This window comes from Sebastes umbrosus, chromosome 22, assembly GCF_015220745.1.
Source record: "Sebastes umbrosus isolate fSebUmb1 chromosome 22, fSebUmb1.pri, whole genome shotgun sequence".
In the NCBI taxonomy this organism is placed as follows: Eukaryota; Metazoa; Chordata; class Actinopteri; order Perciformes; family Sebastidae; genus Sebastes; species Sebastes umbrosus.
In genome coordinates this window covers 23,569,083-23,588,795 of record NC_051290.1, presented here as the reverse complement: position 1 = coordinate 23,588,795, position 19,713 = coordinate 23,569,083, and the positions used below count along the sequence as shown (strand labels likewise).

General features: G+C 41.6%; 1 protein-coding gene across 1 annotated transcript; it reads right to left on the bottom strand.

Annotated features, from left to right (window-relative positions):
- Nucleotides 1–6,217: 6,217 nt before the first annotated feature.
- On the bottom strand, nt 6,218–18,808 carry ccnb3 (cyclin B3). The gene is given in 15 exon segments (XM_037759607.1): nt 6,218–6,874; nt 6,962–7,092; nt 10,538–10,687; nt 10,863–10,886; nt 10,888–11,019; nt 12,257–12,394; nt 12,668–12,760; nt 12,896–12,952; nt 12,954–12,995; nt 13,086–13,245; nt 13,359–13,405; nt 13,408–13,473; nt 18,390–18,442; nt 18,445–18,469; nt 18,668–18,808. Coding segments are annotated over 15 exon segments (1,329 nt in total). The 3' UTR covers nt 6,218–6,804.
- Nucleotides 18,809–19,713: the final 905 nt, after the last annotated feature.

Below are 19,713 nucleotides of genomic sequence, written 5' to 3'. Positions count from 1 at the left end.
GATTCTGGAAACTTGACAAAAATAGTTTCAGCCAAATGACCACGATGTCCAAAATGTCCTGTGTGTTCCCAGTTCTGTTCTCTGAGATTGAAAGGCTTAATAACAACAAGAACAAAAATGATTGTTCTCTCTCTTCTTGAAGGTAAACATACAATATCTGTCTTTTGGAAAAACCCTCTCTCAACGTCTTGCCTTAGAGAGATTAACCTTTGTCATCAAAGGAAGGCCCAATACCTTTTATAAAATACTGTATGGGGTAAATTCCTACATTCTTTGGAAAATAACTAGGTGCGATCTTGACGAATTAGTGTGAAAGATGTGACCGGATAATTTGAAGCTTTTCTGTAACTTATTGTTAAAACGAAAAATGCATTATGCCTCTTATATCCATTTAATTATTTCTTTGAATTAATTTTTATTTTCTATTTAATTATAATGTTTTTTTGTTTAGGATATTCATTTACTAAATAATGTCAATGTTGAATTTTAGTACCAATGTTTATTATATTTTTGGGAGGCTTTGAGTGAAGATTATGGAGAGAGGAAGATGGGGAGGGATACATCGGTGTATGTCTTGATGTGATGTGTTGAAAAACAAAATGCCAATAAATGTGTTTATCTACGGTGCAGACAGACCATAATATTAAAGGTCCCATATCATGCTCATTTTCAGGTTCATACTTGTATTTTATGTTTCTAATAGAACATGTTAACAAGCTGTTGTGACAGGCAAGAATAATGCAAGAATAATTATTTTTTTCAGGCATAATTGATTTATCTAGAGAAAAGCTCATTTCTTTGTTGTCTCAGTTATTACTGTATCTTTTTCAGGACATGTCATTTAATTTTGGGATATAAATGTGAATCAATACTGGTCACTGTATGCAGCATATATGCAGTGAAATAGAAAGAGGAATAATGCAGATAGGTGATGCAGATCCTTGTCTGTGTGGGTTGATTGTGCGTAATGCCTCGGGGTTCCAGTAGGGGGATTCGCGCTCCCTCTTCCTCACTCAATACAGAGACGAGTGAAGGGAAGAGCTGCGTGTGTGATTCATTTCATCCTTCTCTCTCACTATTTCCCTCTGTTAAGGTAAATAACGTCACAAAGCACCATAACGTCTGTGAAACACATGTTATTAAGAATTTGTTATACGTTGTTGTGTTGTTCATTTATAGAGGAAGAGTGCACATTTTCTACTCTGTATTGTGTTTGAAAGTTTATAGCTAACGCTGTCGATATGTAAGCTAGCTGTCGGATGCATCGTGGTCCCGTCGAGAAGAGCTGCGTGTGTGATTTCTTCATCCTTCTCTCTCACTATTTCCTCTGTTTAAGGGCACAACACTGTAATGTTCAAAAAAACCTTTATTTTCCTCATACTGTCTGTCTGAATATGCCTGTATTTACCCTCTGTCTGAAACGCTCCGTTTGAGCTAATTTCAACGGAATTGCAACAGAATTGCGTTGCTAGGCAACAGTTTGGGTCCATGTTTACTTCCTGTCAGCTGATGTTATTTTACATTACACTGCAACAGGAAATAAACTGGGACACATTAGAATGTTTATGTTTTAACACCGTGTAATGGTCTAAATATTGTATATTTGTGACATCACAAATGGACAGAAATCCTGACGGCTTATTTGAAATGCACAATTTCTGTATACGGGCTGTGTGTATTTCTCCGTATATTGAGCGCTTTGATAGTTTAACGGTATTTATAGAGCACTTAAACCTGCTTTATAATATAAAAGACATGAAAATCTCACTTTTTACAATATGGGACCTTTAGGATCAACTGGCATGTAACAGATGGAGAAAAGGTTTCCAAAATGCCGGTTGGAAAACAAACATTCATTATAGCGGTGGGGAGAAGCTCTGGCCTCAGAATGCTTTGCCCAATCTATCTGTACATTATGTTTGTGTGTTGTTGATTTTGGGTTCAGGTTGTAATACAGAGTTTACTTTTTAGCAAAAAGTCTCCTGTCTCAAATGTGACCTGCCAAAGAGGAACTTTAAATCCCTTTAGAAGAACCACTGAATGCCTGTAAGATGACCCACATTCAACCGCAACATGACCTTTAGCGTCACATTCATTTGACTCTGTTTTGTTGCAACCAAAGGAAAACTAATAAATGGAGGTCATTGCTCTCTCTGAGGTGCACAGTACAGACCTTCACCTTTCAGCTAAAAGTAGAGGGAGCTTTTAGTTCCTATATCAGTGCAAGGCAAGTTCATTGCTATAGCACATTTCAGGGATTTGCATATGACTTAAAAAGAGACACATTCCATGATGAACTGGCAGGAAACAAGTGTGAATGAAGCAGCAGGACAGATTGAACTTTACGGATCATTTATCCATCCAAAATATTTTATCTTAAACTGTCCGACACTGCTCCTACAGACGTAGGCAAAGTTGTTGGTAACGTTCCGTTAAAGAGAGAAAAACCCACAATGGTCACTGAAATAACTTGAAACTGACAAAAGTAATAATAAATAAAAATTTACTGAAAATTAACTAATGAAAATCAGCTGTTGCTTTTGAATTGTGGTTCAACAGAATCATTTTAAAAAACAAACTGATGAAACTGGCCTAGACAAAAATGATGGTAGCCCTAGAAAAGATGTAAAATAATTTGACCATAGGGACATATTAAACTAAGGTGTGTCCTGTAATTAGCATCACAGGTGTCTTCAAACTTGTAATCAGTCAGTCTGCCTATTTAAAGGGTGAAAAGTAGTCACTGTGCTGTTTGGTGTCACGGTATGTACCACACTGAACATGGACCACAGAAAGCTAAGGACAGAGTTGTCTCAGGAGATCAGAAAGAACATTATAGACCTTCATGTTAAAGGTAAAGGCTATAAGACCATCTCCAAGCAGCTTGACGTTCCTGTGACTACAGCTGCACATATTATTCAGAAGTTTAAGGTCCATGGGACTGTAGCCAACCTCCTGGACGTGGCCGCAAGAGGAAAATTGATGACATATTGAAGAGACGGATAATACGAATGGTAACCAAAGAGCCCAGAACAACTTCCAAAGAGATTAGAGGTGAACTCCAAGGTCAAGGTACATCAGTGTCAGATCGCACCATCCGTCACTGTTTGAGCCAAAGTGGACTTAATGGAAGACAACCGAGGAGGACACCAAATCATAAAAAAGCGAGACTGGAATTTCCAAAATGCATATTGACAAGCCACAAAGCTTCTGGGAGAATGTCCTTTGGACAGATGAGACAAAACTGGAGCTTTTGGCAAGTCACATCAGCTCTATGTTCACAGACGAAGAGATGAAGCATCCAAAGAAAAGAACACTGTACCTAATGTGAAACATGGAGGAGGCTCGGTTATGTTATGGGCTGTTTTGTTGCATTTGGCACAGGGTGTCTTGAATCTGTGCAGGGTGCAATGAAATCTCAAGACTATCAAGGCATTCTGGAGCGAAATGTGCTGCCCAGTGTCAGAAAGCTTGGTCTCAGTTGCAGGTCATGGGTCCTCAAACAGGATAATGACCCAAAACACAGCTAAAAACACCCAAGAATGGCTAAGAACAAAACATTGGACTATTCTGAAGTGGCCTTCTATGAGCCCTGATCTAAATCCTATTGAACATCTGTGGAAGGAGCTGAAACATGCTGTCTGGAGAAGGCACCCTTCAAACCTGAGACAGCTGGAGCAGTTTGCTCACGAGGAGTGGGCCAACATACCTGTCGACAGGTGCAGAAATCTCATTGAGAGTTACAGAAATCACTTGATTGCAGTGATTGCCTCAAAGGTTGTGCAACAAAATATTAAGTTAATGTTACCATCATTTTTGTCTAGGCCAGTTTCATTAGTTTGTTTTTTTAAAATGATTCTGCTGAACCATAATTCAAAAACAATATCTGATTTTCATTAGTTAATTTTCAGTGAATTTTTATTTATTATTACTTTTGTCAGTTTCAAGTTATTTCAGTGACCATTATTGGTTTTTCTTTCTTTAACGGAAGGGTACCAACAATTTTGCCTACGTCTGTATATATACTTTATATATATACAGGAAGTACATACTGGGGAAAAAAAGTTAGGAAACTTGTGTTTGGTGGATTATTTCTCTGTTGTTACAATGTTAATGGTCATTGTATTTTACATCGTTCGAAAGCCTGTTTATTTACCTTCACAATGATGTCCAACTTGTAAGGATCATGCATTTGTGGGATGAGCAGCACAGCTGATTATGTGGGGAGCGCCCAAGAAAAATTTGCCAAAATGCTCTACCAATGGTAAACAGCGTATTCTCATGAGGCTACCAGGAAGCCTGCAATGACTGCCCTTCACCGTCAGGCCCGTTTGCGCTGGTGTCGACAACACAGACAATGGAACCTGAACATGTGGGGGAATGTCATGTTCAGTGATGAGTCCAGGTTCTGTCTGCTAAAGTCGGATGGTATGGTGAAAGTATGGAGACGACGTGGAGAACACTATGCTGATTGTTGCACCGATGGAGTAACAGCTTTTGGTGGGGGCAGTGTCATGGTGTGGGGGGGGGGCATCTCCCTCACTGGCAAAACAAGGCTTGTCATCATTGAAGGCCATCTCAATGCAGTGAGATATCGGGATGAGATTCTGCAGCCAGTGTTGATCCCATATCTCCACAATCTGGGACCTAACTTCATCCTCCAAGATGACAACGCTCGCCCCCACAGAGCCAGGGTCATCACAGACTACCTCAACAATGTGGGAGTAGAGAGAATGGAACGGCCTGCCGAGAGTCCAGACCTCAACCCAATTCAACACCTTGTGGGATCAGCTTGGGCGTGCAGTACGTGTTAGAGTGACCAACACAACCTCGCTGGCTGACCTGCAACAATCCTGGTTGAGGAATGGAACGCCATCCCACAGCAACGTGTGACCAGGTTGGTGACCAGCATGAGGAGGAGGTACCAGGCTGTTGTGGCTGCGTATGGATCTTCCACCGCTACTGAGGCTCCTGGCGGTGTATTAAATGAATAAAGTGTAAAATAGCCAATATGTCTTGTTTGTTCCTTGTTACTGATAGAGAGTGCAATCACCCAATCCACCAAACAACTCAAAACAAGAGTCAATACCAACAGGAAAATACACTGTTTACCATTGACGGAGCATTTTGGAACATTTTTCTTGGGCGCTCCCCACATAATCAGCTGTGCTGCTCATCCCACAAATGCATGATCCTTACAAGTTGGACCTCATTGTGAAGGTAAATAAACAGGCTTTCCAACCATGTAAAATACAATGACCATTAGTACTGTAACAACAGAGAAATAATCCACCAAACACAAGTTTCTGATCTTTTTTTTCCCAGTTTATATATTTCATAAATCTTTGGGCTCAGAGAAGCAGCAGCAGGCAGCCTGCAGAGACATCTCTGAATCCTGGAGGAACGTGGGGCGTTACTGACCTCTAGTGGTCTAACAACAGAACTACATATCCTGCACAAAGGTTTAAAAAGACGCTTTTACCAAATGCAACATCAAGACATGGATACATGATTAAATATTCCTATAACCTAAAGTGTAAACAATGGAAAAAAATATAGCAAAACTCTGTAAAGACAGACGAGGGACTCCTGTAGTTACTTATTTTACTGTGAATGTGGCCAAAACTAACATCTGTTCTTTTACGGTATTTTTATTTCTTTTATTTTTTATTTATTTTCTATTATTTTCCATTACCTGATAAAGCAGTTGTATATATTCCAAATGTGTTAAAATGAATAAACATTTGGTAAATAAAAAAATAAATAATAAAAAAAAACTTCAAGTCTATGGAACCATAAACCTGCCAAAACCCTATTAAAATAAAATTAATTAATGATTTGATAAATAAATGCCACTAAATGAACCAAAAATAATATTAAAAAAAACTAAAGGTAGGCATAAATTAATAAAGCTAATAAAACAAATAAATGGGAAATTAATTAGAAGAGTAGATACATGGGGAAGTAAATAAAGAAGCAAATTAAAACAAATACTACTTTCTCACATTTTATAATGTAATTGACTACATGTGATTTTAATATTTTGGTTCGTTTAATGGCATATTGATTTATTTATTGAGTCAGTCATTTATTATTTTGGCATTTGTATATAGATACAAGATGAATAAACATTTTGTAAATCAAAAAAATAATAATAATAATAATAATAATAATAATAATAAATATCCTATAACCCAAACAATGAACAGCAATTTTATCAAACACATGAAAAAAAGCACAACTTTATTTTAAGAGTACGCATGACAGCCATTTAAAATAGCACAACATCATCCGGTCGTCTTTTTATACAAATAATTAGCATAGTGATATTAACATGATAAACTCTGTACAACATATAAGCACACCTGCTAACTTCAACACTGGATGAAAACCTATAAAAACATGTGGGCCGGGCCGCTGCATAATCCAGCAGGAAAATTCTCGCCATCATCTTAAAACTTACTTTTTAAATTATACACACAGAGAGACAGACGGGGCTTACAAATTAATAATGAATTACGATTTTTATATCCTCTTATAAAATGTTATAAAATGAATGCCAAAAAACTCAAATGTAACACTAAAAAGGCGTTATTAATAACTTCAACGATACACTGCTGGCAGAACAAATGCCCACATAAGAACTCTTTTCCTTCTCAAAGTGGAATTAAAAGATTTATTTCCAATATTATATAAAAGACAAGCTGGACTACATGTATAAATATTAAACATATTAACAAATTATATACAGGTTGGAGGGAAAATTTGGAAAATTTTTCACTCAAGGTAGGAAAGATATTATTTTCACTGAGATAAAGCTTTGTCCAAAGTGTCAGCGTCGACCAATGGCAGAGACGCAACCTCGAAAAACACCCTGAAATATATTAAAGAAATGATATTATGATATTAAGCAGCTTGTGCGTTTCAGAAATTAACTCGTTTTATGTATCTTTAAACTTACTTGTGGGAGTATTTGTTCCTGATGGCTCTCAGTTTGTCGTCAGCAGGAGCTAGAAGCATCTCGTGGAGCTTTCTGACGACGGGCACCAAATCAGATGTCTGGTAGCCGGAGTGGAACTGCAGGACGGGACTCTGCAGCACAACAAACACAAAGATGTTGAATCCTTAAAGATACACAAATATAATAACACACATTCATCGCTCGTTCTCTGAAGGTTTCATAACGTTACATAAACATTATCATTTCTAAATTTGAGCCGATTCTGGAGTCGGTCCAGGAACTAGGCCATGTCAATAATGAACCGTTTAACCGTTAACCGCCATTAAGCATTTTAACCGAATTAACGCTATTGGTTAAAAGAAATGTTAATAATTAACTCAAAAGCTGAGCGGCTTAGAGGAGTGGCTCGTCTCTTTCAGGAGGAAAGCTGGTCCACCTTAACAGCCCACCTTAAGAGGCAGAGCCGGAGTTGCAGGATACAGGAAGTCGGCTCCGGTCTCTGAGCGGAGCGGAGGAGTTTAAGTTTCGTAGCATTTATTCCCCGACAAATAAACTGTAGACACACTGCTACACCTACGTTCACAGCTAGAACGCCACCAACAACCTCACACTCACCACCAACACACACACACACGGTCTGTTGGAAACTCGCTAAAGTTACTCAGACTACGTGTGGCGGCGGCGAGCACGAAGCCTCCGCCAATGCTAGAGCTGCTAATGTAGCACAAACACACACACTGTTTGTTGGTCACTCGCTAAAGTTCAGCCGGGCAGACACACAGCTGACAACCTGCTAAACTAAACTAAATGTGCGGTGGAGACTTTTACTGGGAAAGTCGGCTGCATGTCCGTGACACTACACGCAGCATCGTAGCTGCTAAGTTAACGCTCCCGGACGGTGAACTGGAGACTCCCCTCAACGAATATCTGTTGTGCTCCTGCAGCTGGTGCACCGCTGCATGCGAGGCACAAATCTTGTCGGTTAACAAGGGTCGGGTAAGAACATTTTTCAAAATGAGCATCCCTACAAACAGCCTTTTACTTAGAGGAGCCAAGTCATCCCGTCCCTTTAGTGCCCAGCTTGTGTTCTACCAAACAAAAGGCTTAAAGACATGAAAATCCCTCCTCTGCTTTGAAATCAACGACAATAAGGCGAGTTGTCCCTGAGATTTTCTCATATTTCCTAACACTGAACTTATCTAGACCTTACCCAGAGGAGCTCATACGTCTGAATCATTCAGACTTCATGTGTGTATATAAGAGCTGCTCATTATTATCCAGAGGATTCACAGTGAGGGGAGTGGCGCGTTGATGACGTTTCTATTATGCAAAAACAAAAGTAAAGACATCTTTTATATTCGGTTTTATTTACTCTTTTGTAACGTGACAAACACACGGTGTGTACTCCGTATCCTGTGTGGGTGAATAAACATGGGGGTGGGACCACAGGGATAGAAGTAGATGTGTTGAGAGTCTAGTGTGTGAATTTATTTGATCAATTCATTAAATTTATATTTATATTATTATTGTTATCATTAATTATAATTTCTATTTTTATTTAATATTTTTCTATAATTATTATTATTATTATTTTATTATCATTAGCATTTTTTCTCCTACCTTGTTTTTGAATATTTCTTTCCAGTTTACATTTACTATCCGTTATTATATGTACATTAGGGATGTGACGGTGAGGACATTTTCCCACCAGTTAATAAACTTGACATCACCGGTGTTACCGATTACACATTTTACAAGAAAAGATGCTGCTTTCAGTTTGTAGTGTCCGTCCTCCGACTATCTATTGATAACACGGCGTTGATGTGCAAAAATTAACTAAATGGGTTTTATTTCTATAAATAAAAGCAAAACGACGGTGTGTATATTATGTAATCCGTGTGTGCCCGAACACCGTGCAAGCCTCATGTAATGCTGAATTCACACCAGAGCAGCGGCGAAGTGCGGCCTGCGGCGAGCTGCCATGAAATGTCAATGAAAAGCTGCAGCGGCCGCTACCGAGCTCAGCGAGCTGCGGCCGCTTGACTCTGTGGCGATGTGCGGCCAAAAAAAACGTTGGGAAAGGTTTGACTTTTAGCGGCGAAGTGCGGCCAGGGAGTACCCGTAGCCAATCAGACCCTTTGACATGTTGACTTATCGGAACTAGGGATGCTAATTTTGAAAAATTTTCTTAACCGATAACCGACCCTCATTAACCGATTATTAACCGTTAACCGACAAAATTTGTGCCCCTCATCCAGCGGTGTTCCAGCTGCAGGAGCACAACAGATATTGGTTGAGGGGAGTCCTCAGTTCACCGTCCGGGAGCGTTAACTTAGCAGCTACGATGCTGCGTGTAGTGTCGCGGACATGCAGCCACTTTCCCAGTAAAAGTCTCCACCACACATTTAGTTTAGTTTAGCAGGTTGTCAGCTGTGTGTCTGCCCGGCTGAAACTTTAGCGAGTGACCAACAAACAGTGTGTGTATTTGTGCTACATTAGCAGCTCTAGCATTACCTAGTCTGTGTAACTTTAGTGAGTTTTCCAACAGACCGTGTGTGTGTGTTGGCGGTGAGTGTGAGGTTGTTGGTGGCGTTCTAGCTGTGATCGTAGGTGTAGCAGTGTGTGGACAGTTTATTTGTCGGTGAATAAATGCTACTAAACTACAACTCCTCCGCTCCAACCAAGCTAGCCGGAGACCGGAGCCAACTTCCTGTATCCTGCAACTCCGGCTCCGTCTCTTAAGGTGGGCTGTTAAGGTGGACCAGCTTTTCGCCTTAAAGAGATGAGCCGCTCCTCTTTTTAATTAATTATTAACATTTCTTTTAACCAATAGCGTTAATCGATTAAAATGCTTAATGTCTGTTAACGATTAATTATTAACATCCCTAATTGTTACAAAGAATTTCTTCCTGCTTAAAACACATGAACACGCCTCCCAGCTGCAGAAATATGGAATTATTGCTGTAAGCCGCACTTCGCCGCTGCCTGGCGTGAATTCTGTGATGTGGTTCAGGTAGTTGGAGTCATTTTTCTTCAGGAAACAATAAAAATCATGATAAAAAAAAAGAAAGAAAACAGACATCTGAGGGTGAAGAAGGGTCATTTACATGAAAATGTCCACCTGGAGAGACGAGATTTAAGGGACGTCTCCTCGGAAATGGCCGACGGAAATCATCAGACAAATTCAAGGAACAAGAGACTTGTTTTTTTTATGACCAAATTACGAACTGGCTACATGAATGTGGTGTAAACGGCATCACGTCCTCCTGCCTCCTGCACGCTCTACCCAGACTCCACCCCTCGCCTACACCACCCAGAGCATTTCCAGTGGGTGAGAACACATCTGACAAAATCTCCTGTTGTGTGCTACATGTGTGAGAAGGAAACTCCTGATTCTCCAGACGTTGTCCCGAGTTCATATGAGAAAACTATAATAACAGAAATACTAATGTTGACACCAAAAATGAACAATACCAAATCAGAGTTCTGACATGGTAACAAAGGTCTTAACAGAGTGCTAAAAGGCCACGATGAGAACAGCGCTGCAGTGTGAAGACGTGATGAAGGAGAACCTACCCATCCTCCCAGGTCTTTGGTGACCAGCGCCAGCAGCAGGCAGGCTGAGGCGAGCCGCGAGCCTCTCTCGGCTACCAGCTCCATCTCCATGAGGCTCATCTCACAGTAGAACCGGGCCAGAGTCAGCGTGTCCATGCCCGCGCTCACACACTGCAGAGACAGCACAACACGACAATCAGAAGAGCAAAGGCAGACAGACCTCAAGAGACTGTGAAGAGCAAGAAGGCTCTCTGTGGCTTTGTAAGGTGATGGAAGAGATAAAGAAACACCCAGTGGTGTCAAGTAAACAGTCCACTCTCATACAGACACACACGGACACACAGACCTTGGCATAGCGTCTGAGGAAGCGGGTAGGGGATGGGGATGCTGATGTCGAAGGACAGCGCCTGCAGGATGCTGGCCTCCATGGAGATGATCTCCTCCCTCTTGTACGCATCGTCGCATATATAAAGAAAGTCGTCGACACAAGGCGGACTGCGCTCCTGCAGGATCGTCAAAATAAAACAGGAAACAAACGTCAGGAAAAACAATACTCTGTGTTAAAGTGTAATCCTCCCTCCCATGGTTAATTCAGTAAGCACGGTCATGCTCCATTTCTCAGTCATGTTTGTGAGGGGAGCTTGTGAGCCTCCTAACCTTCATTTTTTTTACCTGTGTTTTTTAAAATAAAACCCACTGGCCATGTAGAGTGAATTTTAACCAAAGCCAGAGCCAATTAAATCATACTCAAAAACCTTCAAGAAAACAGGATTGATTTTTACGATTAATCTTCCAATGAAAAACTGAGTCTCAAGCTTTTAATTAAGATTTAAAGGGATAGTTCAGGTGTTTCTCAGTGGGGTTTTATGAGGTACTTCTCCATAGTCAGTGTATTACCTACAGTAGATGACAGTCAGCACGCCCCCGGATAGAGAAACAGACAGGAGTACCAGCACAGGAGTAAAGTAATGTACTGCTGTGGACGGGGGGGCAGCAGCAGAACAGATTTAGACACCTAAAAGAATCAATATCAGTTTAAGTGTACACTATATTTAGAATATTTTCACCACTTTAGCTTGCCGTCAGACAGCCCTTTCTGACGGGGAACTGAAGTCGTTGTATCCATCTATGCTCTCACCAAAGCCACCAGACTCTACCACTGCCTTGATCAGTTAGTTTGTTTGTGTTATTGTGTGAAATATTGGGTGAATCTGAACTAACCAAAGTCAAACTAACCGATCGAGGCAGTGGTAGAGCAGCAACGCCTTTGTTCTGTGAGGTCAAATTACTGTTTTTTCTCAATGGCGTCTGGTTGCTTTGGCGAGAGCATAGAAAACGGCTTCAGTTCTCCGTCAGAAACTTAGACTCCAGCTGTCTTAGACTCCAGCTGTCTTAGACTCCAGCTGTCTTAGACTCCAGCTGTCTGACAGCAATGCAAAGCGGTGAAAATATTGTAAATATAGCGTAAACTTAAAAGGGACTGTTTGTAACTTCTTCCACGTATAAATCATTGCGGGTCGGTGTCTCATGCGCGCTCCAGTGTGTCTACGCTGTTCAGACTCAGACTCCAACACAACCTACAGTGAAGCAGCAAAACCTCTTGGTTGTATCTAGTGAAGCCCGTCTGTTAAACAGTGTTGTTGGCGGTCCGAGGACGCGGGGGAGACCGTAGCTTTGGTCTCCAAAAAAGTGGTATTGGCGTCCCTAATTTTATCTGAATTGTACACCGTGCGTCTTTACCTCAAATTTGGAGGCTATGAGCATGGTGGTGGAGCCGACGAGCTGCAGCAGCTCCCTGTGGACTGGAGTCTTGGACAGGTAGTGGTCTGCCATCTTCACGGCCAGGTACAGGGTCTCATGATACAGCTCAAAGTTCTCCTAAACAAACGCCAGAAGACAGAATCCAGTCAACATGCTGCACAAACACAGAGGAAAGAAACATCCAACTGAGCAGCAACTCAATCATCAGAAGTGTCCTCTTGATTTTACTAATTATGGGCTTCAAATATAAAGTTTATTTGAACCCCCCCTGGAGTTTTAATCAGCAATGATTTTACTTTACAAATGAATTACCTCACCCACTTTACAACCTTGAAATACAGTATATCTCTTCTTAACACAAGTTCACAACAGGCTACAAGGACCACTCACCTGTACTTCCACCAGCCAGTCGATCAGGATGGCCCTCATCTCTGGGTTGAGGCTGGGCTGCTTGGGCATGTAGTTACACAGGACAAACTTCTCCTGCAGACAATAAGATGAAAACAGAAAGATGAGGCTGTGTCCCTAAAAAAGCCTTTTCAGGAACCACATGGGGGGAAGAAACAAATCCTGGGAGCGTGGTTCAGAATTTGGTAACAGTGTGTTGGTTTGGCTCACCTCTCTCTGTTTGAGGTAGTCAAAGATGTCCTTCGCGTACTCCGGACACAAAATAACAGTCCTCAGAGTTCTCAGAGTCGATGTCAAACTCCTCTGGGATCTATGAGGATGGAGATGGAGAGAATAGGAGTAAAGAGGAGGGAAACGACAAACAATTCCAGCTCAGAAAGCTTCTCTGAAGTTCCCTTACTTGTTGTTTCTGAAGGTGTGCTGGCACTTCACGGGCAGCAGGAGGCGCTGCAGCAGCCACCAGCTCTTCTACTGGAGCTGCTGCATTCTGCACCTCTTCCTCCTCTGCGTCGGTCTTGTCTTTCTCGGCGGGCGTCCCCTCTGAGCTCATAGACGAAGACCTGCAGAGGGAGAGAGGCTGCAAATGAAAAGATATCCAGCGCTAAGGAGAACACTACGGGAGAAAGAGCGAGCAGAGTAAACAGTTAGAAGAAAAGCTTGTTTGTATGATTACTTTTTCAGGTTGGCATGATTCTTGGCCGGACACCGAGGTGGCGCCCTGTTTTCTTTCCCTGCTTCTTCGCCGCTTCCTTCTTCCTCCCTGGAAGGATGATCTGAACCTTATGAGCCTGTGAACACAGTCAAAGTCACATCTTTAAATCACTCATTTTCTATTTCCCCCCAATAATACACGCTTAATAGTTTACAGTGAGTGGGATACGATGGCGATGTCTAACATTCATGAATAATGAGAACTGGGATCAGTGCCAAAAGTGTCAAAAACAGTCACAAAGAACAAAAACTGACTTATGTCCAAGAGCTGGAATATCAGGATGTTAGTATCAACACGTGACTCAAAACTGCTGCTGTGAGACAATTTCATTTCACTATTTTGTGTACACATTCTGTTGAGGTGTAATAAAATCCAAGAGGCAACTCATTTGGAAACATTTAACAACCTGACGGATACAGTAGAGTCATGGTTTGGCTTTGTCAGAGTGTACGGTGGCCAGCAGGGACACACTCTCAGAAACTACAGTTAAGAAATGCCATGTCCACTAAGGCCGAATTATACTAGCACCTATGTATCCAGATTGTTTTTTCTTCGATTTCTAAATTGATATTTTAATGCCAGAGTCAATATATTTGCTTCATCTGAGTCTATGTGGAGGTAGAAGGAAGTTACCGCTTTTATTGTTGTAGTCTCAGTAACGTGACGTCATATCCGTTCCGTATCCGTCAACCAAAACAAACCTCAGCGAGACGAAACAAGACAGTAGAAAGTGTTGGAGGGTCAGCGTGGATACGATCTGCACCCTCACATGTTAAACGTGGTAAACACTACACATCCAGTAAAGGATGGAAACACTTTGGCTTTCACACATTGACAGAAAAAGCAGAGCTAGACATCATGGCTAAAGCTGCATGCCAACTCTGTCACGGACAGGAAACGTTATTGTATCGCGGTAACGTTGCGGTCGAGCCGGGCCGTCACTCTCATCTCCGTGGTCAAATAGGCTGACGCTACGACTGTAGAGCACCCAGATACTGACATTTATGTTCTCTGCATTGAAACGGCCCCGATGGAGCTGACCATGGATGGATAAAGAGAACGGAGCTGACCGGAGAGCTAGAGACCCACCTTGGAGAAGTTAGAGGAAGTAGACACGTGGGACTACGTCCGCTTTTCAAAATAAGGTGTTAACAAAGGGAACTGTATATACAAAATACATCTATGGAAATAAGATTGATGGATTATATTCACCAGAGGTATAAACATTAAATGTCCCTTATAAATTAAAAATGAATACCACTAATCTGTGAGGGAAACGTCTTTATTCTTTGATTTTTGGGTTGCTGGATAATAAATAATTCCTGACATTGATCCTGATATATTTGACTTCAGGACATCTCTGACCTATATACATGCTGGAAATCAAAAATGTACTGGATTCATTTAGAGATTTTCCAAAGTAAAAGTCCCTAGAAGTGTATGATTCAACTTTTTCCCTTCATGGTCTAGTGTTAAAAAAAGTTAACAAAATAAATCGTAATATCGAATCGTCACTTAAGTATCGTGATAATATCCAATTGGGAGAAAGGTGAATCGTCCCAGCCCTAATTTATAGTGTGTAATTTCTATATGTAAACAGCATTTGTAGGTTTATCCGCCTCAGGGTGGAGTTAGTCACGGTCTTAGAGTCATTTTAAATCATCACCTTGATTGGTGGAGGGTGAAAAGTTACGTGACCTAAGGCCACAAAGATCAACCTATTTGAAATGTCGTGTAGCACAACGCACACATCAGAGCTTCCATCAGTGCCGTCCAAACAGCCGACTGCTCGTTTAAGTCCAGCCGGGGATTCTAATAAATTAGTTTTGATTAACAAGTTGGGATTCGTCATGCGCGTACATTTTACGACCACCTCAAAACCATGCGTGCATGATGCTCTATGGATGTGTGTGTGAGCACTCAGCTGAGAGGCTGTGTCCCTGCCGAGTAGAGAGCAGAGCAAGACGCTTTGCAAACACAACTAAAACAGGTAATGTCAAAGTAAGAGGCCCATGTCATATGAGGAAACTGTAGATATGCCTCACACTATAATTTGACTGTTTAAAATGTCCTACAACTCAGCTAAGATTAGATAACGCACCGTGGGAGATCATCCAGAACTCATTCAGCATTCAGACAGCAGATAGTGGTTCACAGCCCATCGTTCTCTCTTCTGACATCCTTAATAAATCAAACCTGAAAGCTTTATGAGGATGATGACATATTTGTCAGAATTTAGATGCTACAGAGGACGTGTGCAGCATGCTGATGAATCTGAAGCTGCGGTTTGATTTAAAGTCCTCTCCAGGTCAGCTCGGTCTAAATTTCAAAAACCTTTAAGGTCAGCTTCTTCCGGTTGCTTGTTCCCCTCACATAAAAAGGGAGTGATACAGGTGACACACAATCCTGCTACTGTGTGAGTGTGTACTGGGCTAAAAACCACACGTGAAATATGACAAATATTTGGTGGTGAAATCACTTTTAAAAAACAGTTTTCCACAAGTCAAGACTCTGCTTAAGGACACCATGTGTGTACAATTATCGACATCACATGTGCAGTATTACAGATGTTAACATCTCACAAATGTTGATAAAAGGAGCCTTTCTACCCATGAACCAGAGAGCACACATGTTCCCGCTATCTCCTTGACAGTCACAAGTCCATTTTTTTGTGCATCGCTGTGACTTTCAGTATGAAACAAATGCAAAAGTGTTCCCACCTAACGCATGATGACTTTACACAGTGATGCAATCATTGGAGCCTCAAAGGTAATGCGATGCCAGGAAGCTCAGACATCCACTTCAGAGACAGCTGTTGAACAGCTCCACTGTGTTGTCAGGAAAACTAACCCAGAACACAATCAATACGGAAACACTGATTTACTCCCAAAGTACTAAAACAACCAGAAAGATGACTAAAAATGGTAGCAAAATATGCAACAGGCTGACAAATGTTTCCATCATTCAACCCTGTGCCGCTCGTTAGAGACCCACCTGAACATTTCCCAAACCAGGGTGATGTGAAAGGAGTTCGCATTTTCTACATCGCAGAAGACAACCTGCCCCAGGAGCTGCTGATACACTTGGACACGGCTATAATCCAGTCTGTTCTCTGCACATCCATCACTGTGTGGTTTGGATCAGCCACCAAAACAGGACAGGAACAGACTACAGTGAAAAAAACATTGGTGCCCAGCCTGCCCTCCATCCAGGGACTGATACACCTCCAGAGTCAGGAAGCATCACTGCAGGACCCTTCACACCCAAGGCCTATGGAAAGGAGGCTGGGTCACGGGCCGACGCGCATATTGGGGTATAACACATGCGGCAGTGTAACCGAAGCTGCGGTCGTGCATTGCAATTAGGGATGTCACAATAATGGTCGTTGGTAGTGATGTGACAGTGAGGAAAATGCTCCCACCGGTTAATAAACTTGTGACAACACCGGTGTTACCGATTACACCGGACATTTTACAAGAAAAGATGACGGTCAACATGTGCAGAGCGCTGACTCTGATCTTTACTGTTGGGTGGCAGTGTGTCTGGCCTCTAGGTAGAGCTTTTGCTGCGGGGCTCCGCTGCGGGGTCACCTGGCGCCGCTGCTCCGTGCACACCGACTGTGACAGCTCCATCCACCTTGCGGCGATTACCTCATTAACGTTATGGTCCCTTTATAGCGTTGAGATTAAACGTGAAATATACAAATAGGGCGTTTGCTTTTCACTTCAACAATAAATTCTCTGCTCCTGCTACTCTGAGCTGACGGACCAGATGCGTTCACGGTCAGTATATAGTGTCCGTTGTCTGACTACGATTGATAACTTGCGCTGATACGCCAAAATGAACTAAATGGGTCAATTATTTTTATTTATTACTTAAAGACTACATGCCTCTTTTTTGTAATGTTCAAATGTTCTTAATAAAGAGTACGTGTTGAATTACAGGGGATTTATTGTTGTGTTGTTTTTTACCGTGGTATCGAATTGGGTATCGAGAATCGTGGAAATTTCACTGGTATTGGTTATCGACTACTAGATTTCTGGTATCGTGACATCCCTAGTTGCGATTGGCTCAATTGCCTCCTTTCCATAGGCCCTTTGTTCACACCCTGGAACCAACCTCTTCCAGGTTTCTCCCCTCTGAGAGGCCACTATAGATTAGAATTTACAGTCTCTAATGCACATTTTTTTGTAAAGTGTACAGATCATCTGTCACCGGTCAATATAAATCCTTTCTGACAGTACATACGTATATAAACATCTTCACATGTACATAATCATCCAGTCCATGCTACAGTATATCCAACCAGTATTTATATCTTTGCACTATTTGTTTTGTGTTACAACTTACAGAACACTGACTTGCCGATTAGATGTTTTCTATTTTATTGTTGATTTATTGGCAGCCCAATTACTCCATTTTATCAAAAACCCATATGACGTTACTGCAATTTTTTTTCATATCGCAGGAGGTTCTAATTTTGTAAAGGTGAAATGTTGTCAAAGTACATTTCAAATTAAATATTTGTGGTGCGTGCAGAGATGTCCCGGCCTACACATCATCTTCTACAGACTTAAGAAAACATTCACACCATAAACAATTCAAACATTGTTTCCACTGAAAATGAGAATAATGAGTAGAAAACTATCATTCCCTCTAATATCACAAATCATATCGCAATGAAATATCACTCAAAATAACACAATTCGATTTTTAAAATCGTTCAGCCCCAATTTATATAATATTTATATATACACACCTATTTTTTTCTCCACATACTTGTTACATAAATCCCTATATGTGCACAAATACTTAGTAATTAAATGTGGTTTCCCTTCTCACCAAGTTGGTTTAAGTGAATAAAGGAGAACTTTTTTGCGTCTCCATCCTTGAATCCAACTGCTTCATCTAATATGTTTATTAATCTTTGATGATGAATGGTGGATGCTCTTCTCTCTACCGAAACCACAAAGCTGACAGACGAGACTTCACATTAGTGATGTCGATGAAAGCAGTACTCTTCTCGGGGCCTCCATGTGGAGGGAGGAGGACCTCTTCGCCTGCGGGCCTTCCTACTGCAACACAAACACACGCATCACATACATGCACTAAAAGAAAATACATGGACAAGTCTCGTTAACTTCGAATCCTTTCTAAAAGTCATGCAGTGTTGGAGGAAGAGCTGCTGCAGTGTCTGCTGAGTTTACAGTCTCAGCTGGCCTTCCTCTGAGCGAGCCGGAGCTGAGTGACTCTCTTTAACTGCTTCTCACTCCTTGTGCGTTCAGCTTGAGGATCTGACTCCAGCGGGGACCTGGGCTTTCTTCCCCCTCGGTAGAGGCATGCTGCTGGCTGCTGGCTCCTCTACTCCCACAAACACGACTCTGCAGCCGCACAAATCTGATCTGCTCCATACAGAAAGATGGCGGGGAGTTTTAAAACTAAACACAGCGGGGAGTGTTTCAGGCTAGACGGTGTTAGACTAGCTGCAGATAACAACATGAGTACTGTAGCTGAACACGGCGGTGTGTGGCTGTGTGTTACCGGGGGCTTCTTCCACACGTGAAAAGGTCTGCATCGACACTGGGTAAACATTTATAGTTTTATCCTACCGTGTTTTTACAGTTTCCAGCTCCTTTTATTCCGTTTCGCGACGATAGACAGCGCATCCAGCTCGTGCAACTGCTGTAACTAGTGTATAAATCGTGTGATAGTAGGCAGGTCTGCTGTGTTGTCTCTCAGACGATGAGAGAGCTCGAACTAAAGAGCTTCAGCTGCGGATCCAAATCTGCTGCGCTTCGTTCTCATGGCTGGAATTTGAGCCGGGCGGACCAATGAGGAAGTCGCTAGGGATGCCGTTGCCAAGATGGACGCGTTGGTTTCATTATAACGGCTCCGCCGGTTCTTTCATTGATTATCAGAGCAGTAGCGTTTAAAACGGATCTATAACGGAAACCCGTATTATTGTCATTTTATTTTGTTATCGTATGTAAATGAGAAAGTTAAGAAAAATTAAATCAAAATAGTGTGAACAACTTATTATTTATAAATACATTTATAAATAACACCCGCCACCTCGTTTCCTGTACTTAAATCCAACGAACCCCGGAGGACGAAGCAGCATTTTCACAACCTCCTCTCAGCCAGCAGCAGTTTAAACTGCAGGGATTTAATGAGGTTTTCTTCATGACCAACATGACCAACCGATGGGGGTTATTATTTCAGGACACACACACACGTGACATATATTATGTACACACACTGGTACTATCTTTTATATGCTTGTTAACATATTGTGTTTACTATATATGCATAACTC